This window comes from Eptesicus fuscus, chromosome 12 (genome assembly GCF_027574615.1).
Source record: "Eptesicus fuscus isolate TK198812 chromosome 12, DD_ASM_mEF_20220401, whole genome shotgun sequence".
In the NCBI taxonomy this organism is placed as follows: domain Eukaryota; kingdom Metazoa; phylum Chordata; class Mammalia; order Chiroptera; family Vespertilionidae; genus Eptesicus; species Eptesicus fuscus.
Window position 1 is genome coordinate 20,960,351 of NC_072484.1, and position 19,561 is coordinate 20,979,911.

Sequence of the window (19,561 nt, forward strand, 5' to 3'; positions counted from 1 at the left end):
ACATTTGTGGCATTTATTCTGACTTTTCCTGAAGAGCTTGATGCTTCAAGAAGATCATAAAATGTCCTAGTTTCTAATACATATGCTGTTGCATGTGAGGTTTTTTTTTTTTTAAACAAACTGTTTTCTTTTGTATAATTGAATAGTTAAAAAAATTAACTGTCACAGATACTAAAATTGCATATTCAACATACTGTATTTGACTCAAGTGTTCACAGTGTGATGCAAACAAACGTTCTCTCAACTTGCTTCCAGGATGGCTAAAATATTACTTTAACACACGTTTAAAGCAGAGCACTATAATGATTTGGCTAGATGTAATTCTGGGCTGTCTAAGTTGAGTAATTTCCTCAGGCATTCCAACTTTGATCAACCACAGCAAGAACTTTCAGCTTGTCTGTAAAGCAGCCAGTGGATCTGTAAATATGTCCTGAGGTAGAGAGAAAAGAGAGAATGCCAGAAACGAAAGAACACTTTCTATCCTAAGAAGCAGCTACAGAATGAAAATGGAAAGTTTTTTGTTTGCCTAGGAACTCTTTTTAGGTAATTGAGCCTCTGATGCCTAACTATGCCCTATGGTTCTGTACTAATGAATGAAAGATACTTCATTTGGGCCTAATAAAAATGTTTTCTGGCTAACTCTGCTGAAATTTATTGGTTAAAGTTCATTAATTGTTAAATTTTTCATTCTTTATTAATATAATATTAATTGACTAAAAACCTAAACATAAACAGTAGTATATATCTCAGTAAAGCATGTCTTAATTGTTTTTAATTGGCTAATATTTGGGTGAAAATATTCTTACATGACCCTGTTTTGGATAATAACTCGAAGAACAGGCAGTACCACTAAATAAATAATCTCATGTACCTTTTTGTTTTTAACACATGGATGAAAATAGATTGTCTGGTTCTTATTTTCAGTCCCCTGAAAATGAATTTGCAAACGTCTACAGGTTTCTGTATGGAAGCATTAACTAAGAATATTTATAGTGGTAAATCAGTCTCTGCTATATGGGAAATGCAAGTTTCCTGTAGTTTTAGACACAACATGTTCATATCACATGAAGATAACTTCCCCTTGAAATCATTTAAGGTGCAGTTAACAACTGCCTGCAAACTGGATTTAAATTGGATAATCTGTCTAATTTCTTTCTGATCCTGTTTTTGTAGTCCCATGATTTCAGATACCATGACTCCCAGTTAGCTTCCATTGTGAAAATTCTACTTTTTTAGGTCAACGTGTACCAAACATTAGGAGGAATCCATAATCTTGTGATTTTCATGTTGCAGATATCTATTCTCCAATTAGTTAGTCATGGAAAACAAGGCTAACATAGTTAAAGAAAATTTACTACTAATGAAAAGAAGACTTTATCATGTTTCTCTTTCATTTCATTGAGCATTTTTTTCAGCACTGGACAAAGGGCAGTATAATTGGTAAATTTACACCCTTTAAGCTTTTACCCTGTATCCTAAGAGAGGTGCAGAGAAATGAAGAATGGGCAAGTTGAGGGGAAGATGGAAGGGCAAGGCCTGGATAAGCCAATTGTGATGTTCATAGGCAGGATACTTGAGTGGATTTCTGAGTTGGTTACCGTGTTACTGTTTCTTTGTTTACCCCCCCACTTTTTCTTCCTCTAAATATTGTCCATCTGAGTGGCATAATTTCTTTAAAATTTAATACTTCTTTAATTTCATGTGGTTATTGTCTTGATCTCGAAATTAAAATTTGCAGTAAGAATGTAAGAGCTAACTTTTATAAAAACTACCTGGGATCTGGTATCTAATTTATAGATTGATTCTCATTATTCTTTAACTATTTTACTTGATTATCTCTTTGTCATATTTTGCATGTTATTTGAATGTTTATTTTCTCCCTCCCATGTAACTATGTAAGTTTTGCATGCGGGTTAAAATTCTTTTAAAAAGAATTTTACTCCAAACTACTAGCTCCAAAGAAGAATACTATCTGTTAACATCTTGATAATTGCAGTTTACCATTGTATAAAGTTGTAGGCGAAGTTGTGTATACTAATGGTAATCAAGGTATTGAACCTGGGACCCTTAGGTGCATAGGTGCTGACGCTCTAACCATGTGGCAACACTATCCCGGGCTGAATCCACTACTTCTTAATGAAAAACATAACCGCCCCCCCCCCAAAAAAAAAATCATTGATTTGCACATAATGTTTGTGGTTGCCTCTATGATGGTTATCGAGAAAGCTCTGTATGTCCTTTTACTAGTGATTCTTTCACATTTTATTAATGTTTTTTCAATTCATCTACTTTTTCTCCAGTAAAAGTTGAATTCTGGCTTTCAGAGTGGTTAATTTTTATAGCTCTCATGGCTTATTTTGTGCTTTCTTATTCTCCACCTCTTCTGTGCTGTTGCTGATAGATGCCTTTATAAGCATCCTCATGAATGGGGTTTGCAGAGAAAGGGAAGGTAAACAGCTTATGAAGTTCATTTACTAGTAGGTCGGAGTTTCTCAAGATGAGAGCCATGGTCCCCCTGGATCAGGATCACTTGAGGCAGCTTGTTCAGAAAGATGAAGGTTCCCTATCTTCACCTCACATGACCTAAATCACAGTCTTTGGGGATGGCAGTCTGGAAATTTTCATTGCTGATTATTTTTTAAAAACCTTTTAATTTTTAGATAACTGTAGATTCACATGCAATTGTAAGAAATAATACAGAGAGAACCCTTGGAACTTGACCCCACAATGGTAACAGTTTTTTAAAAATTTGCAGTTAATCTTTTATTTAAAAAAAATTACATGATAGTTTAAAAACTTTTGTCGAAGCCGAGTATACATATGCAAAAGTATACACATTTATTGTAAAGAGACAATTTCTTGAAATATTCAGAGTGAACATAGCTGTGTGTAATCAGCCCTCAGATCAGGAAACAGAATATTGTCAGCCCCTAGAAGGTCCCTCATGTCCCCTCCACTCCCTCCAGTGTCATGCCTGTTCCGAAATGGAGTCATGGAGTATGTAATCTTTTGTGTCTGCCTTTTTTGTTCATTAATTGAGGGGAAATTTATAGAACACAAAATTAACCATTTTAAAGTAAGTAATTCAGTGGCATTTAAACATTTCTAATGTTATTCCACATCTACCTCTGTCTTGTTCTAAAACATTTTTACCTCTTCAAAGGCAACCCTGTACCTATTAAGCAGTTGCTCTCTATTCATTCCTCCTCCACCCCTTGGTGACCACCAATCTGCTTTCTCTCCCTATGGGTTTACCCATTCTGGAGATTTCATGCAAATTAAATCACACAATATGTGATCTTTTGTGTCTCTGGTTTCTTTCAGTTAGCATGATGTTTTCAAGGTTCATCCACTTATTCCTTTTTGTGGGATATTATTCAACACTAGAGGCCTGGTTCATGAAAATTCATGCACTGGAGGGGGATCCCTCAGCCCAGCCTGCCCCCTCTCACAGTCTGGGAGCCCTCAGGGGCAGGAGGCTACCTGGCGATCAGGGGAAGGCGATACCCCCATCACACCTCGACCGGCCCTGGTTACTTGAGCCTCGGGTGGCTCTGGGTGGCTGGGCAGCCGCCATCCAACGCTTGCCTGTGCCTAGGGCATCGGCTGGGCAGCCGCCATCTGAGGCTTGCCTGCACCTCAGGCTGGCTTTGGGTGGATGGGGGGCTGAAGGGACTCGGGGACTCCAGAGACAGGCAAGTGGAGCAGCCGGACCCGCCCTGTGGGCGGGCCCAGCCATACCGCGCGCCTGCCACCCCGGTGGGCCTGAGAGGACTGGGCACCGCCATCTTGTGGCTGTGGGCACCGCCATCTTTGAGGGTGTGATGGTCAATTAGCATACTCCATCTTTATTAGATAGGATTTTTTCATGAATAAACTATAATTTTCTTCATCCATTCATCTATTGGAGGACATTTGAGTTGTTTCCACTCTTGCTATCAGGAACAGTGTTGCTGTGAACATTCCAGTACAAGTACTAGTATTTGTTTGAGTCAGATTTGTTGGGTCATATGCTAATTCTGTGTTTAACCTTTTTTTTGAACAACCATACTTTCTACAGGAGCTCAACCATTTTGCATTACCAACAGCAATGTACAAGGGTTACAGTTTCTCCACATTCTGCTAGCACTTGTTATTTTTGTGATTATAGCCAACCTCATGCGGTTATGATTTTAATTTTTCTAATGACTAATGATGTGGAGCATCTTTTCCTGTGCTTGTTGTCCATTTGTATATCTTCAGAGTATTGTTGAAGTCTATTCAAGTCCACCTATTTTTTAAATTGGGTTGTTGTTATCTTAAGTTGTAGGAATTCTTCATATATTCCAGATACCATATTACTATTGAATTTCCCCGTATTTCTGAAATTGTGTCAAAGTACACACTTAAAAGGGAAAATAAATGGTAACTAACCCTGTGATCTTTTTATCTCTCCCTTATAGTCCTTTGACCATGCCCAGTACAAGAATGGTTTTTACTTTTTTAAATGGTTGAAAACCTGAAGTATTTACTTTGAAAAAAATTAGAATGTTCAAAGTAGGTTCAGAAAAAAATGGTTGAAAAATTTCAAAAGAATAATATTTCATGACACTTGAAAGTTATATGAAATTCAAATTTCAGTGTTTATAAATGAAGTTTTATTGGAACATAGCCATGATCATTCATTTATGTATTTTTTCTGGCAGCTTTTACACTAAAATAGCAGAATTGAGTAGTTGTAGAATTTTCTGTGTGGCCTGCAAAGCCTGAACTATATAATATATCTGGCTCTTTACAGAAAAGACTTGCCTGGCACATAGATGTCTAATAAATATTTTTTGAATGAATGAATCTTAACCTATACCACCACAGAAGACTCTTAATTGGAAATCTTTCAACAATCCAGTTCTTGAAAATTTGAGCTTAATTGGCTACTAAACAAAAAAAATCCCTCAATGAGTTTTTGGCAGTACATTTTCATTGGCCTTTGTTCATCCTGTAAATATTGAGAATTGATGATGAAAAACCAGGGAATTTGTAATTCTTGGGATAGTATCAGGTAAGATAGCTGTATTGTACAAGTTTTACTAGTGTTAGTTTGAAAAAGACTATAGCAACAGTGGAGTGTACATCCCGTTTTTATTCTCTGTTGTAAAAAAAATAAAAAAGATAGTTTGTTTCAAAGCTATTTGTTTTTTTCCCTTTCCCATTAGCTTTATATCACTAAAGGTACCTGCTTATTAATAAAGAGAGTAATTTCAATTACATTTTGATATTTTAGCCTACTTAATTTTGGATAAGAGGTATATTAACACAAAGTTTTATTCTTCTATATTTCAATCACCTAGTGATGTTTTTGTTGAATTTGTACTTGAAAAACAGTGTGAATACTAATATATTAGTAATTTTCTATAAATGTCTAACTTAAAAAAAGATTGTAAATTGGACAGACATAAATCTTTTTATATAAAAATAACTTTATAGTGTGCCAGTCTAGTTTTTCTACATTTGAAAACTAAATTGGTTGCATCTGTAAGAGCTGTTAATAGAGGTCTCATAATAGATCTGCACCCCAGAGGTACAGTGTACCTCATACTCATAGCCTTGCAAATAGTTCTTTTATGTTAGGCTTTCAGCAATGAACATAAAATGGATAATACAGATTGTGCTTTACAGTGCAAGAGCAATGCTTTGCAGATCTTTGCCTTGGCCTGGTGTTTCCAGATTTCATTAATAGGCAAGGGTTTCCATGTTATGGTGGGCATGTAGCTCCTGACTTGTGTCTTTGCCTTCCTGCCTTCTCTGTGCTGGGTTAAGCAGTCAAAAGGATCTTACTTTTTATAAGCGTTGTATCTTCTGAAAGGTATGAATAAGCTTAAACAAGATTTTACTTTTAATAAAAACTAAAGATACTGCCCTAGCTGGTTTGGCTCAATGAATAGAGCATCGGCCTGCAGACTGAAGGGTCCCAACTTCGATTCCGGCCAAGGGCACATGGCCGGGTTGCGAGCTTGCCCAGTAAGGGGCATGCAGGAGGCAGCCGATCAATGATTCTCTCTCATTATTGATGTTTCTATCTCTCTCTCCGTCTCCCTTCCTCTCTGAAATCAATAAAGAAATGTATTAAAAAACAAACAAACTAAAGATACTATTGCCTGAATTTATTTTATTTCTCTTGTTTTAATTGTGAAAATATTGGATACTTAACACTCTATTACATTTTCCTGGCAGGCATTTCTCTATAGGAATAACCTGTAAGAATCAGTAAGTATCTGTTTGCTTAAAGGATTATTGTTCACAATGATTAATCTATTTATATCTAATTGCAATGAACTCCTATTCATTCATTCATTCTGCAAATATTTATCGAGTACCTACTGTGTGCCAAGTATTACTTTAGACATGGGGATATAGCACTTACACTTATAGAATTTACAGTCTATGGAGAGAGTCAGACATACCAAATATATGTAATTTCATGTAGTAAAACGTGCTAGAAAGAATACTATCTAATAAAAGAGTAATATGCAAATTGACCGTACCTCTGCTACACCCACAAGCCACACCCACCAGCCAATCAGGAGCGAGTATGCAAATTAACCCAACCAAGATGGCTGCAGCCACAGAGAGAGCAGGAGGCTTGGGTTTCCCCGGCAATGGAGGAAGCCACGTTTCTGCAGCTCTGGCCTGCCTTGGCCTCCACTTAAGGCTACTAAGTTTCTATTATAGAAGATAAATAAATCCCAACAAAAATGGCTGCGGCCACAGAGCAAGCAGGAGTCTTGTCTCTGCTCAAGGCTACAAAGTTCAATTATAGAAGATAAATAAATCCCAGATACCAGGGCCTCTGCTTGGGTCTCCGGGGGGCGTGGCCAGCCTGAAAACCACCATAGGCCCCTCACCCAGGCCGCCCAATGCCTCAAGGGAATCCCCACCCTGATCTGGGACACCCTTCAGGGCAAATCAGACGGCCCCCACCTGGGCACCAGGCCTCTATCCTATCTAATAAAAGAATAATATACAAATTGTCACTCCAACACACAAGGTGGCTGCCCCCATGTGGTCAAAGATGACTGCCCCCATGTGGACACAAGATGGCTACCACAAGATGGCCAGCAGGGGAGGGCAGTTGGGAGGGGCCAGGTCTGCAAGGGAGGGCAGTTGTGGGCGATCAGTCCAGCAGGGGAGGGCAGTTGGGAGGGACCAGGCCTGAAAGAGAGGGCAGTTAGGGGCGATCAAGCCTGCAGGGGAGGGCAGTTAGGGGTGACCAGGCCGGCAGAGGAGGGAAGTTGGGGGTGACTGGGCTTGCAGGGAAGGACAGTTGGGGGGACCCGGGCCTGCAGGGAAGAGCAGTTGGAGGTGACCAGGCCTGCAGGGGAGGGCAGTTAGGGGTGACCAGGCCTGCAGGGGAGGGGAGTTAGGGGTGACCAGGCCTGCAGGGGAGGGCAGTTAGGGGTGACCAGGCCTTCAGGGAAGGGTAGTTAGGGGCAAACAGGCTGGCAGGGGAGCAGTTAGGCATCAATCAGGCTGGCAGGTGAGTGGTTAGGGGGTGGTCAAGCTGGCAGGCAGAAGCGGTTAGGGGCAATCAGGAAGGCAGGCAGGCAAGCAGTTGGGAGACAGCGGTCCTGGATTGTGAGAGGGATGTCCGACTGCCCATTTAGGCCCGATCCTACCTGGACAGTTAGACATCTCTCGAGGGGTCCCAGATTGGAGAGGATGCAGGCTGGGCTGAGGGACACACACCCCCATGCACGAATTTTGTGCACTGGGCCTCTAGTAATAAAATAGTAGAGAAAAGAAATTGGTTGGGGAAATGCTAAGTCAGTAAGGGGAGGGCCCTCTGATAAGATGTCACTTGAGCAGAGACAGGAACAGCACAAGGAAAAAAGCCATGGTCAGATGTTGGGGAAGGGAGTTTTTGGTTAGAGGGAAAAGTATCCCAATGTCCCTTCTTATTGCACTTGATTCTTTATAATACTTACCTTCATTGGACAGCAGCTGTTTATATATACATGTGTTTCTATACACATACACAATCTATATTTATTGACTCTTTTCCCTACTAGAATCATGCACTAAACTTAGCATTTCAAAGGAATGAATGAACAAATGTGAAGGCCCTGAATTGGGTATGTTCTTGCCGTGCTCAGGAAATTGCAAGGAGCTCAGTATTGCTGGTGCATAGTAAAGGAGAGGGAAAATGGGAGGAAATAAGTTGGGAAAGGAATGGAGGGGCCAGATCACATAGGGCCTTGTAAACTTTGGTAATTAGCACTTTGGAATTTATTCTAAGTATGATGGGAAACTGGTAGGTTTTTGAATGAGAGTAATAGTGTCCAACAGATTTTTAAAGTATTGTTGGCTTCTGATTGGGCATAGTGATTACTAATTGTATAAAATGATTTGGGTCAGAAGATAACTATAAATGAACATTTGAAAAGCTTATGCATATTACTTATAAGAGTAAAGTTAGTATATAGAGTGACCAGTTTATAGCAAGTGATAGATATACTTTTTGTCAACTTTATTGAAGTACAATTTATATACAACAAACTTGCCAATTTTAAGTGAGAGTGTAATGAGTTTTGACAAATGTATATAATCATGTTACCACCAATACAGTCATGATGCATATAACATTTAATCACCCCCAAAATTCCCTCATATGCCTATCTGCCATTAATTCCCTTTTCTCACTGGCCCCTGGTAACCTGCTTTTTATAATAATTTGGCCTTTTCTAGAATTTGGTATAAATGAAATCATACAATATGTGGTCTTTTGTGACTGGCTTCTTTTACTTAGTGTAATGATTTTGAAATTCATCCACACTGTTGGGTATATTTGTTAGAATTTTGTTCCCTTTAATCCTGAGTAGTGTTTCATTATATTGTTACATCACAATTCGTTTATCTGTATACCAGTTGATGGGCATTTGGATTGTTTCCAATGTTTGGCTGTTCGGATTAAAACTGATAGGAGGAAAACTGTGGTACATCTACACAATGGAATACTATGCAGCCATAAAAAAGAAGGAATTCTCATCATTTGCAGCAACCTGGATGGAATTGGAGAACATTATGCTAAGTGAAATAAGCCAGTCAATGAAAGAAAAATACCACATGATCTCACTCATTTAGGGATAGTAAAGAACATTATAAAGTGATGAACAAAAAGATAGATACAGAGACAGTAAAGCATCAAACAGACTTTCAAATTACAGGGGAAAGTTAGGGAGAGGTGGGGGAGTTATGAAATCAAACGAAGGACTTGTATGCATGCATATAAGTATAAACAATGGACGCAAAACTCGGGGGGGTGAGGGCATGTATGGGTGTGGGGTGGGGGAGTAATGGTAAGATATGTACACATATAATACCTCAATAAAAAAAAAAGTAAAAAAACAAACAAAAAACTGATAGGAGCATTTGAATACAAGTCTTTATGCATAGAAATATACGTTCATTTTTCTTAGATAAATATTTAGGAGTACAATTGGTGGATCTATGGTAAGTGTATGCTTAACTTTAAAGAAAACTGTCAAACTCTTTGCCATTTTCATTCTCACCAACAATGTAGGCTGAAGTTCCTTCACATTCTTGCCAATACTCAGTATTGTCAGTCTTTTTAATTTTAGCTGTTTTAGTGGTTATGTAGTAGTATCTTGTGGTAATAATTTGCATATCCCTAATGACTAATGGTATTATGCATCTTTTCATGTGTTATTTGCAATCTGTACATAAAATTGCCCATTAAAAACTTTGGATTGTTTGCTTTAATGAGTTGTATGGACTTTTAATATATATGTATATATTCTGGATACAAGTCCTTTATGTTTTGTTAAAATTTTCTTCTAGGCTTTGGTTTGATTTTTTTAAAATAAACTTTTTATTTTAGAAAAGTTTTAGAAAATAGTGAAACCAAAATTGTTTTGAGTCTGAAAAAATCGAAGAATGAAGTCGCAGACAAAAACAACTAACGGAATCGAAGTTTATTGGGAGAAGCCAGTCCTGGAAAAGGTGTAACTGGAACAGACTCGTGTCCAGAGCTTTCTTTTCATGTTATAGTCAGGAGTAGTTTAGCATCCAGGCTAATTAAAATCTACTAGTCCATGTGGGAAGGCCCACATGGCCATAAGCCACGTGGGCACAGGGGATGTCCTCCCCCCCAACAGGAATTTCAGGTATCCATTGTGTGCTGCTCTGGGAGAGAAAGGGATGGAGGGTGTGCTTTTTTTTGGTATATATGCTTGCCTCACTGCCTTGTGATTGGTTATCTGCACGCTGTCTGTCTTAGTATTATCCATACATTTTAAAGCTCATGTCCCCCACACATGCCCTTCCTTCCCAGTCCAGTTGGGGTGCCTTAATAACTCCTAGTTGGGTTCCGATTCTATTTCCCTGCCCCCATGGTCCTAATTCTTGACTACCTAGCTTCCTTTTGTCTCCTAAATAGTACAGAGAATTCCCATGTACCTAACACCTAATTTCCTGTTATTAACATTTTACATTAGTATGTAAATTGTTCATAATTAATGAATCTATATTGACACATTAGTATTAAAGTCCATACTTCATTCAGATTTCCTTAGTTTTTACCTAATGTAAAAGTCTTTTTTTTGGTTCCAAAGTGTTTTTCATCTTAGATTATTTTATTTTTCATTTCTAGAAGTTCAGTTTATTTGTTTAATACCTTTTCTTTCCTCCTTATCTTTATTTTTTCTTATATCTCCTTAAATATGTAGAGTATGATCATATGAAAACTAGTTTAACATTGTTAGTTAACATTGTAATTGTTTGCTAATTCTATCTGTGTCATTTCTGGGTCTCTCTTCATTGTTTGATCATTCTGGTTATGGGCCATATGTTTCTGATTATTTGCATGTCTCATTATCTTTGGTTTTATACTAAAATAGAGGCCCTGCACACGAAATCGTGCGTGGGTAGGGTCCTGAGGCCTAGCCTGCGATCAGGGCCATCTTCTGCCCGCTCGCCAGTCCCCAGTCCCGCCCTACCGCTGCCCACCCTGGTTCCCCATGGTTCCCCGTTTGCCATCTAGCAATAGGAGCCTGCGGGCTGGGGGGTGCGGGGAACCGAGAGGTGGTCAATGTACCTCATAGCGACTGGTCAAGTAGTCATTCTGGTCGTTATGCCGTTATGGTCACTGGGCTTTTATTATATAGGATGTTGTGAATCTTATATTTTGGGGAGTTGGATATTGTAGTATTTCTTCAAATATTGTTGGACTTTGATCTAGAACACTGTTGTTAATTTAAATCACTTCAATCCTTTTGAAGCCTTGCTTTAAATTCTTGTTAGTGCAGGTTTAGAGTAGCCTTCTTTTGGGCCCAACTCTTGAGGCATTATCTCCTAAGACTTTTCTGATACCCTCATTCTGGCTGATGGGACCACGACCTATTCTCACCTCTGTGTGAGCTCCAGAAATTATTTAGCTTATTAAAGTGCTGTAGATGTTCTTTCCTTGACCTTGTTAGTTTTCTTACAAGTATAATACTTTATTTAAAGACTAAGGGTCTCTGGAGCTCTCACCATGTAGCTTTCTTTTCTTTGTACCCTGTACTGCATATTCTAGTGTTCCTGGCCTCCTTGAACTCATAATGGTCTCCTCAGTTCTAGAAGAATATTGGCTCATTTTTGGATTCCTCCTTCCTGTGCTATGGCCTAGAAAGTATCTCTGGGAATTAAGTGGAGGTGTTTGATTTGTGTCTCTTCTCACATGATCAGAGTCCTGTGCTAGCAATTGAATGAAGTCCGTTTGTCTCATATATTTTGTCTGATTTTCTAGTTAGGAGAACAAATATGATCCTTATTATGCCTTTAGTGTCAGAAGTAGGTTTAGTAGACATACCTTGAAGTTATAAATATATTTTGAAGTAGAAGAAATGTTTTTGAAAAAAATTGCTTCTAAGATATTCAATTTTCTTGCATACTTTTTCCTTATGTTTTATAAAAATGTCAAATTTAAACCATCATGCAAGAACCATTTTCAGAATAACTTAGTTCAGCTTGTGATTTCTAATTGTATATTATGTTGAATTTAATTTTTAGAATCCTATTTCAAAGATTGTTGAGATAGTATATATAGTGTGATATTGTTTGTGTATTTTAGGAATTATTAAATATGATACTTCACATTTTTCTCACATTTCAACTCCTTTATTATATACTTTGAAGATATACATGATTAGGCAAAAGAGGTTATATAGATGGAATTAAAAAGACCTTTGGTAATTTACTAGGTGTACCAGTTAATAATGCGGATTTTTTTCAATAGATGGAGTTACACATATGTTGATATATATGCCATTTGATATGTATGCTATTTTGTTGTATTGACAGCAAGCTTCAAAACTTCATATGTCAAATTTTCTGAAGGTGTTGACATCATAGATATTTTTACGCTTAAAAATGTCTAATTTCAGCCCTAACCGGTTTGGCTCAGTGAATAGAGCGTCGGCCTACGGACTGAAGGGTCCCAGGTTCGATTCCGGTCAAGGGCATGTACCTTGGTTGCGGGCACATCCCCAGTAGGGGGTGTGCAGGAGGCAGCTGATCGATGTTTCTAACTCTCTATCCCTCTCCCTTCCTCTCTGTAATCTTATTGATTTTTCTTACAGAGAGGAAGGGAGAGGGATAGAGAGTTAGAAACATCGATCAGCTGCCTCCTCCACACCCCCTACTGGGGATGTGCCCGCAACCAAGGTACATGCCCTTGACCGGAATCGAACCTGGGACCCTTGAGTCCGCAGGCCGACGCTCTATCCACTGAGCCAAACTGGTTAGGGCCAATAAAATATATTTAAAAAAAATTGTCGAATTTCCTGCCAAAAATAGCATTTGCAGGAAGTTTTAATTCATTACTTTATTTTGAAGAAAAAGTTATCATATACTTTGGGAAGCTTATGGTGAACATGTTCCATCTCATGATACTTGTGAACGCTGGTTTAAATGCTTTAAAAGTGATGATTTCGATGTGAAAGACAAAGAACGTCCAGGTCAACTGGAAAAGTTTGAAGACCAACAATGACAAGCATTATTGGATGAAGATGCATGTCAAACTCAAAAACAACTTGCAGAAAGATTAAACGTTGCTCAGCAAACAATTTTCGATCGTTTACAAGCAATCAGAAAGATTTTAAAGGAAGGAAAATGGGTGCCACATCAAATGAACAAAAGACAAATGGAAAACCGAAAAGTCATCAGTAAAATATTGCTTCAACGGCACGAAAGAAAGTCTCTTTTTTGCATCGAATTGTGACTGGCGATGAAAAGTGGATTTATTTTGAGAATCCCAAATGCACAAAATCATGTGTTGATCCAGGTCAACCATCAACATTGACTGCAAGGCCAAATCGCTTCGGAAAGAAGATAAATGCTCTGCGTTTGGTGGGATCAGGAAGGTGTGGTGTATTATGAGCTTCTAAAACTAGGTGAAACCATTAATACTGATTGCTGTCGACAACAAATAATTAATTTGAACCACGCTTTGATTGTGAAATGACCAGAATGTGCCAGAAGACACGGCAAAGTGATTTTGCTTCATGATAACGCACCATCACACACTTCAAAACCAGTTAAAGACAGGTTAAAAGATCTTGCCTGGGAAGTATTAACCCACCCACCGTATTCACCAGACCTTGCTCCTTCAGATTACCACTTGTTCCAGTTGATGGCACACACACTTTCTGAACAGCACTTCAAAACGTACAAAGAAGTGGAAAATTGGGTCTCTGAATGGAATGGTTTGCCTCAAAACAAGAAGAGTTCTATTGGGATGGTATCTACAAATTACCTGAAAGATGGGGAAAATGTGTAGCTAGCAATGGACATTACTTTGAATAAAGCACTTTTGATGTTTCTCTTGAAATAATCGTGTTTTCTTTGATTACAAAATCTGCATTATTAACTGTTATACCTACATAGTACTTTGCTTACAATCTGTTATATGCCTATAGAGGCTTCTGATCTGGATTTTTATACTTTCCAAAATATGAAATAATCCAGGCAAGAATATAGTCTTCATCTATTTTAAACCATAATTTTTCTTTAGTTGTGATCTCTTTCCCAAGATTTATAATTGATTTAGCTGGAAATATTCACTTGGGAAGCCTTATTAGAAGTCATTATGCCTAGTTATGCACAGTCTTCCCTCCATCTTATAAAATGCCTTTTCTTACTAATGATTTTATTTTATTTGTCTCTGAAATTTGTAAGTTCTGATTATTTCATCTCCTTTCTGTTCTCCCTGCTATCATTCCATACCAAGTCTCCTCCATTTCGTTTTCATACAATATATGCACATCAGTTTATATTTCTTTGACCAATATACTCATCTTGTCTTTTGTATAGAAAGCTTGATTGGCTTCTCGATGTTTTCCCAAATAACTCCAGATTCTCATGAGTGGCATAGGGCAATGTCCATATTTGGCTCCATCCAACCCTTTTTGCTGAGTAGTATCTTCTGTAGTTCTGACACTTTCCCATTGCTTCCATGTTGCTCATCTCATTTCCACCAACTGGAATTTTCTAGCCTCCTGGCTACTATTTGCTTTTGTTTAACATCCTTCTGTTAAACAAAAGTCTGCTGTTAACTTCTCTATCTTATAGTGGGCTATTTCCTTTTGAGTACTGAAAATATTGATCATTGGTATCATTCATTTTCTATTTACTTATACAGCCCTCTTGTTATGTTCTACTCTGTTATCTTTTAAAATTCTGTGGACAATTAAATTGTCTAACTGCATTAGGACAAAAATCCTGGTCTTAAATCTCTGACCCCTTTGCTCAAATTATAGGCGTATATTAGGAAGGTTTTAATGTTGTCAGTTTTTCTTAGATTTGGCAGAAGTCCAGGAAACTGGAAACATTTGAAGATGACTTGGGGCATTTGGTGATCTTTAGGTTGATCCAAATTGCCCTGGTGACACCAGTCTTACCTCAGAACAGTTAATTTTCTGGATTGACTCCCGATTTCTGGAATGTGAGGTAGAGTTGTTCGTATGTTATGTTGGAGTAGGCCCTTCATTTATGCAGTGATTCTCTAAGTGTCAGTCTAATGTCTTTCCCCTCCTCTTCCCTCCTCTTTGTAAAAAATGGAGTGTTTTGGGACTTTGTCACCATGACATTTATTTTTATTTTAAGATTTTATATTATTAGCTTTTTCACATATTCTCTTGTTGGAGATCATGTGATATGGTCTTTATATAACAAGACTAGTGGTATATATTTTTTAAAAACTGAATTCACTGTATTAGAAAAACAAGGTAGTGGGGTTTTTTGTAACTTTATTGAATTTTTAAACTTTATTTTTATCGTTGACACTATTACAAATGTCCCCATTCCGTGCCTCCCCAACCCTCCACCTGCCTTTTGCCCAGCTCCAGCACCCCCTTCCCTCTGACCATCATTGCACTGTTGTCTGTGTCTATGTGTCTATTTATGTATAGGTTTTGTGTAGACAATTCATTTCTCTTGGATACATACCTAGAAGTAGAATTGGTGGGTCAAGTGGTAACTCTAACTTTTTGAGGAACTTCCAGATGTTTTCCAAAGTGGCTAAGCCATTTTACATTCCTACCAGCAATGTATGAGCGTTCTAGTTTCTTCATATCCTTGCCAACACATCTGTCTTTGTGTTTCTTTTTGATGTTATTGTAAGTGGAATTGTGGGTGTGAAAAGTATTTTATTATGGTTTTGATGTGCCTTTCACTGATGACTAATGTTGTCAAGCATCTTTTTATGTGCTTATTGGCTATTTACATAGCTTCTTTGGAGAAATGTCTGTTTACATCTTTTGCCCATTTAAAAATTCAGATATCTCTTTATCTTAGAGTTGTAGACTTTTAAAAATACAACCTGGATACAAATATCTTATGAGATAAATGATTTGGAGTTTTTTCCACCTTCTTTATGGTGTACTTTGAAACACGAAGTTGTTAATGTTGATAGTCCAGTTTACTTAATTTTTCCTTTGTTTCTTGTGCTTTTGGTGCCATGTAACATTTGCTCTTTATTTTCTTTGAAGGATTTTATAGTTTTAGCTCTTTCATTTAGGTCTTTGATCTCTTTGATTTAATTTTTGTATATGGTGTGAGATAGTCTAACTTTATTCTCTTGCATATGGATATCTAGTTATCTGAGTACCATTTATGGAGAAAACTATCCTTTATTGAATTGTTGTGGTATCCTGTTGAATTGACCATAAATGGGAGGCTTGTGTCTGGGCTCTCAGTTCTATTGCATCGATCTATCTGTTTATCCTTAGTGGTATGTCTGTATCATAACTGTCTTGATTACTGTAGTTATGTAGCAAGTTATAAAATCTAGCAGTGTGTTAGCCCTCCCGTTTTGTTTTTCTTCTCAAGATTGCTTTGCCTATTCTGAATCTCTTGCATTTCCATATGAATTTTAGGATTAGTTTGTCAATTTCTGCAAATAATAAAGGCTGCTAGGATTTGATAAGGGATTGTTTTGATTCAGATCCATTTGGGGACTATTACATCTTTAAGATATTAAGCCTTCTTGTCTATGTACATGGCTGTCCTTCCATTCGCTTAGGTCTTCAACTTTTTTTAATCCTCATCTGAGGATATATTTATATTGATTTTTAGAGAGAGGAAGGGACAGAGAGAGAGAGAAGGACATTGATGTGAGAAAGAAACATCAATCCATTGCTTCCTGTACTTGCCACGACCAGGGATTGAACCCACAACCTAGGTATGTGCCCTGACCAGGAATTGAACCCACAATTTTTTGGTGAATGGGGCACTCCAACTAACTAAGCCATCCACCAAGGCAGGTCTTTAATTTTTTTCAACATGCTGTGTAGTTCTCAGTTTATAGGTCTTATACTTCTTTTGTTAAATTTATTCATAAATATTCTTTTTGCTGTTATTAAGTGGAATTGTTAATTTCATTTTTGGATTTTTCATTACTAGTGTGTAGAAATAAAATTGAGTTTTGTATGTTGATCTTATATCTTGCAGCCTTGTTGAACTTGTTTATCAGTTCTAATAGTTTTTGTAGTGGAGTCCTGAGAATTTTTTTGTATACAAGATCATGTCCTCTTCAAATAGAGGTAGATAACATTACTTCTTCCATTCCAATATAGATTCTCTTTATTTCTTTTCTTTTTTTTTTTGCTTAGAGTCCTGTCCAGAATATCCAGTATATGTAATATTGAATAGAAGTGGTGAGAGTGAACATTGTTGTACTGTATGTATTGTTCCTGATCTTAGAGGAAAGCATTCTGTCTTTCACTATTAATTATGCTGTTAGTGCTCCAGTTTTTGTAGGTATCCTTTATTATAGTAAGGAAGTTCCCTTCTATTTCTACTTTGTTGAATGGTTTGTTTTTTCATGAAAGGATGTTGGATTTTGTCAAATTCTTTTTCTGTGTTGAGATGATCATGGTGTTTTGTTTTTGGTTTTTGTTCCTTTATTAATATGGTGAATTATATTGATATTAAACCAAACTTGCTTTCTGGGACCCCTCTTTTTCATGGTATGTAATCCTTTTATGTTTTGTTGCAATTGGTTTGCTAGTATTTCCTTGAGGATTTTTGGTGACAATATTCATAAGGTATATTGGTCTGTAGTTTTCTTTCTTATGATGTATTTGTTTTGTTTTGTAATCACAGTAGTATTGCTATCATGTAATGAGTTGGGAAGCGTTCTTTCCCTTTCTAGTTCATGGAACAGTTTATGAAGGATTGATATTAAATCTTCAAGACTAAAGGTATTGTAATTTTTGTTTTTATCTTTTAGGATTCTCCTTTTACAAATGCAGGAATGGGATCTAATCTAAATCTCCTGGGTGAAATTGAATGTGATGCCAGCATAATGGATGGAAAATCCTTAAATTTTGGAGCTGTTGGAGCACTGAGTGGTATGTGAACACTGTAACACACTATCTCTGTTCTTTATAAAATATGAATATTACCATTCCATGGCATCTAAAGACCTACTCCAGTTTTTTCCACCATTTTTAATTGGAATAGTTTTGAAAACAAGCTTTTAAAAATTTTTTACTAAATTTAAGACATGAAATTTTAGCTGTGTATAGTCTTTGTTAGAGTTTGATCATTCTCCATCCCCTTGAGATTATAGACATTTCAGATGTGTTAGCATATTTTCTTAATTTTATAATGATTGGAAATCATAATTTTATAATTACTTGAAATAATCTATTTTTGTTGTTAAAAAATTCCAATGACATACAAGCATACCTAGGAAATATTGTGGGTTCTGTTCCAGACCACCTCTATAAAGTGAATATCCCAAAAATGTATCACATGAAGCTTTTGGTTTCCTAGTGCATATTAGAGTTTAAAAAAAAATAGGTCCCCTTGGAATTTCTGTACACGCAATTATATCACGTGTGAATCATGGCAGTTTTGCTTTTTTCTTTCCAATGTTTAAATGTTTATTTTTTTTCTTGCATTATTATACTGGCTATGACATCTAGGACAATGTTGAATATAAGTGGTAATCCTTGCTTTTTTCTTGATTTTAGAGCGAGAACATTAAATATTTCACCATTTTTGTATGCTGCTAGTAGGATTTTCATAGATGCTCTTTATCATATTGAGAAAGTTCCCTTCTAATCTTAGATTGCTAATAGTTTTTATTATGAATGGGTATTGAATATCATTAAGTGCTATTCTGCACCTACTGAGATATGAAATTTCTCCTTTATTTTGTTAAAGGAAATTTATGTTCCCTTCTTGGCATAAATCTTCTTGGTCATAAGTTTTTATTTTTTATATTTTGCTGATGTTCAAGATTTTTGACATTTATGTTCGCATAATAGGCTTTAATTTTTCTTTCTTATAATATTCTTTTCAGGTTTTGGAATCATGGTATGGCTGGCCTCATAAAATGAGCTAAGGATTTTTTTTCTTTCTGATCTTTGAAAGAGTTTGTGTATGATTGGAATGATTTCTTTTTAATTGTTTGGAGGAATTCATTAATTATTCTAAATTAGTAGTAGAGTTTTTGTGGGAAGTTTTTAAAAAAGGGATCCAATTTCTTTAACAGTTATAAGACTATATTTTCTTTTTCTCCTGTGTGTTTTTCAAGGAATTTGTCTTTCTTTTATAAGTGTTCAAATTTCTTATTCTAAAGACTTTTTTGTTAGTTTTCATTATTTATTTCTAGTCTTTAATTTCACTGTGGTCTGAAAACATACGCTATACGATTCCAAGCCCTTAAAGCCTTTTGAGACTTGCTTTATGGCTCAGATTATGATGTGTTTTTGATAAATGGTCCATGTGAACTTGAAAAGAGTATGTATCTTATAGTTGTTGGGTACATGTTCTACATGTCATGTCTATTTGATTATTCATTTATTCCAGTATTCTATATTCTTTCTGATTTGTGTGATAGGTAAGAAATGGTATTTCAGTTAGTTTTTATTTTCTTTTATTGTAAAATTTTATTGGTATTTAATGAAGTTTCACATGTTTAAAGGCCATTTACATTTTTCTGTGAACTGTTTATACCTCTTGTGTGGCTTGCCTTGTAAAACTCTATAATGTGCTTTATCGTATTGGAATTTAAAAT

The 19,561-nt window shown here is 36.7% G+C and overlaps 1 protein-coding gene across 1 annotated transcript in view; it reads left to right on the forward strand.

Annotated features, from left to right (window-relative positions):
• TASP1 (taspase 1) overlaps nucleotides 1-19,561 on the forward strand; it is a 257,842-nt gene that overhangs the window by 36,673 nt on the left and 201,608 nt on the right. The window contains exon 5 of the mRNA XM_008141100.3: nucleotides 17,765-17,885. Within this exon, the coding sequence (XP_008139322.1) occupies nucleotides 17,765-17,885 (121 nt within the window). The remainder of the gene's footprint in view (nucleotides 1-17,764; nucleotides 17,886-19,561) is intronic.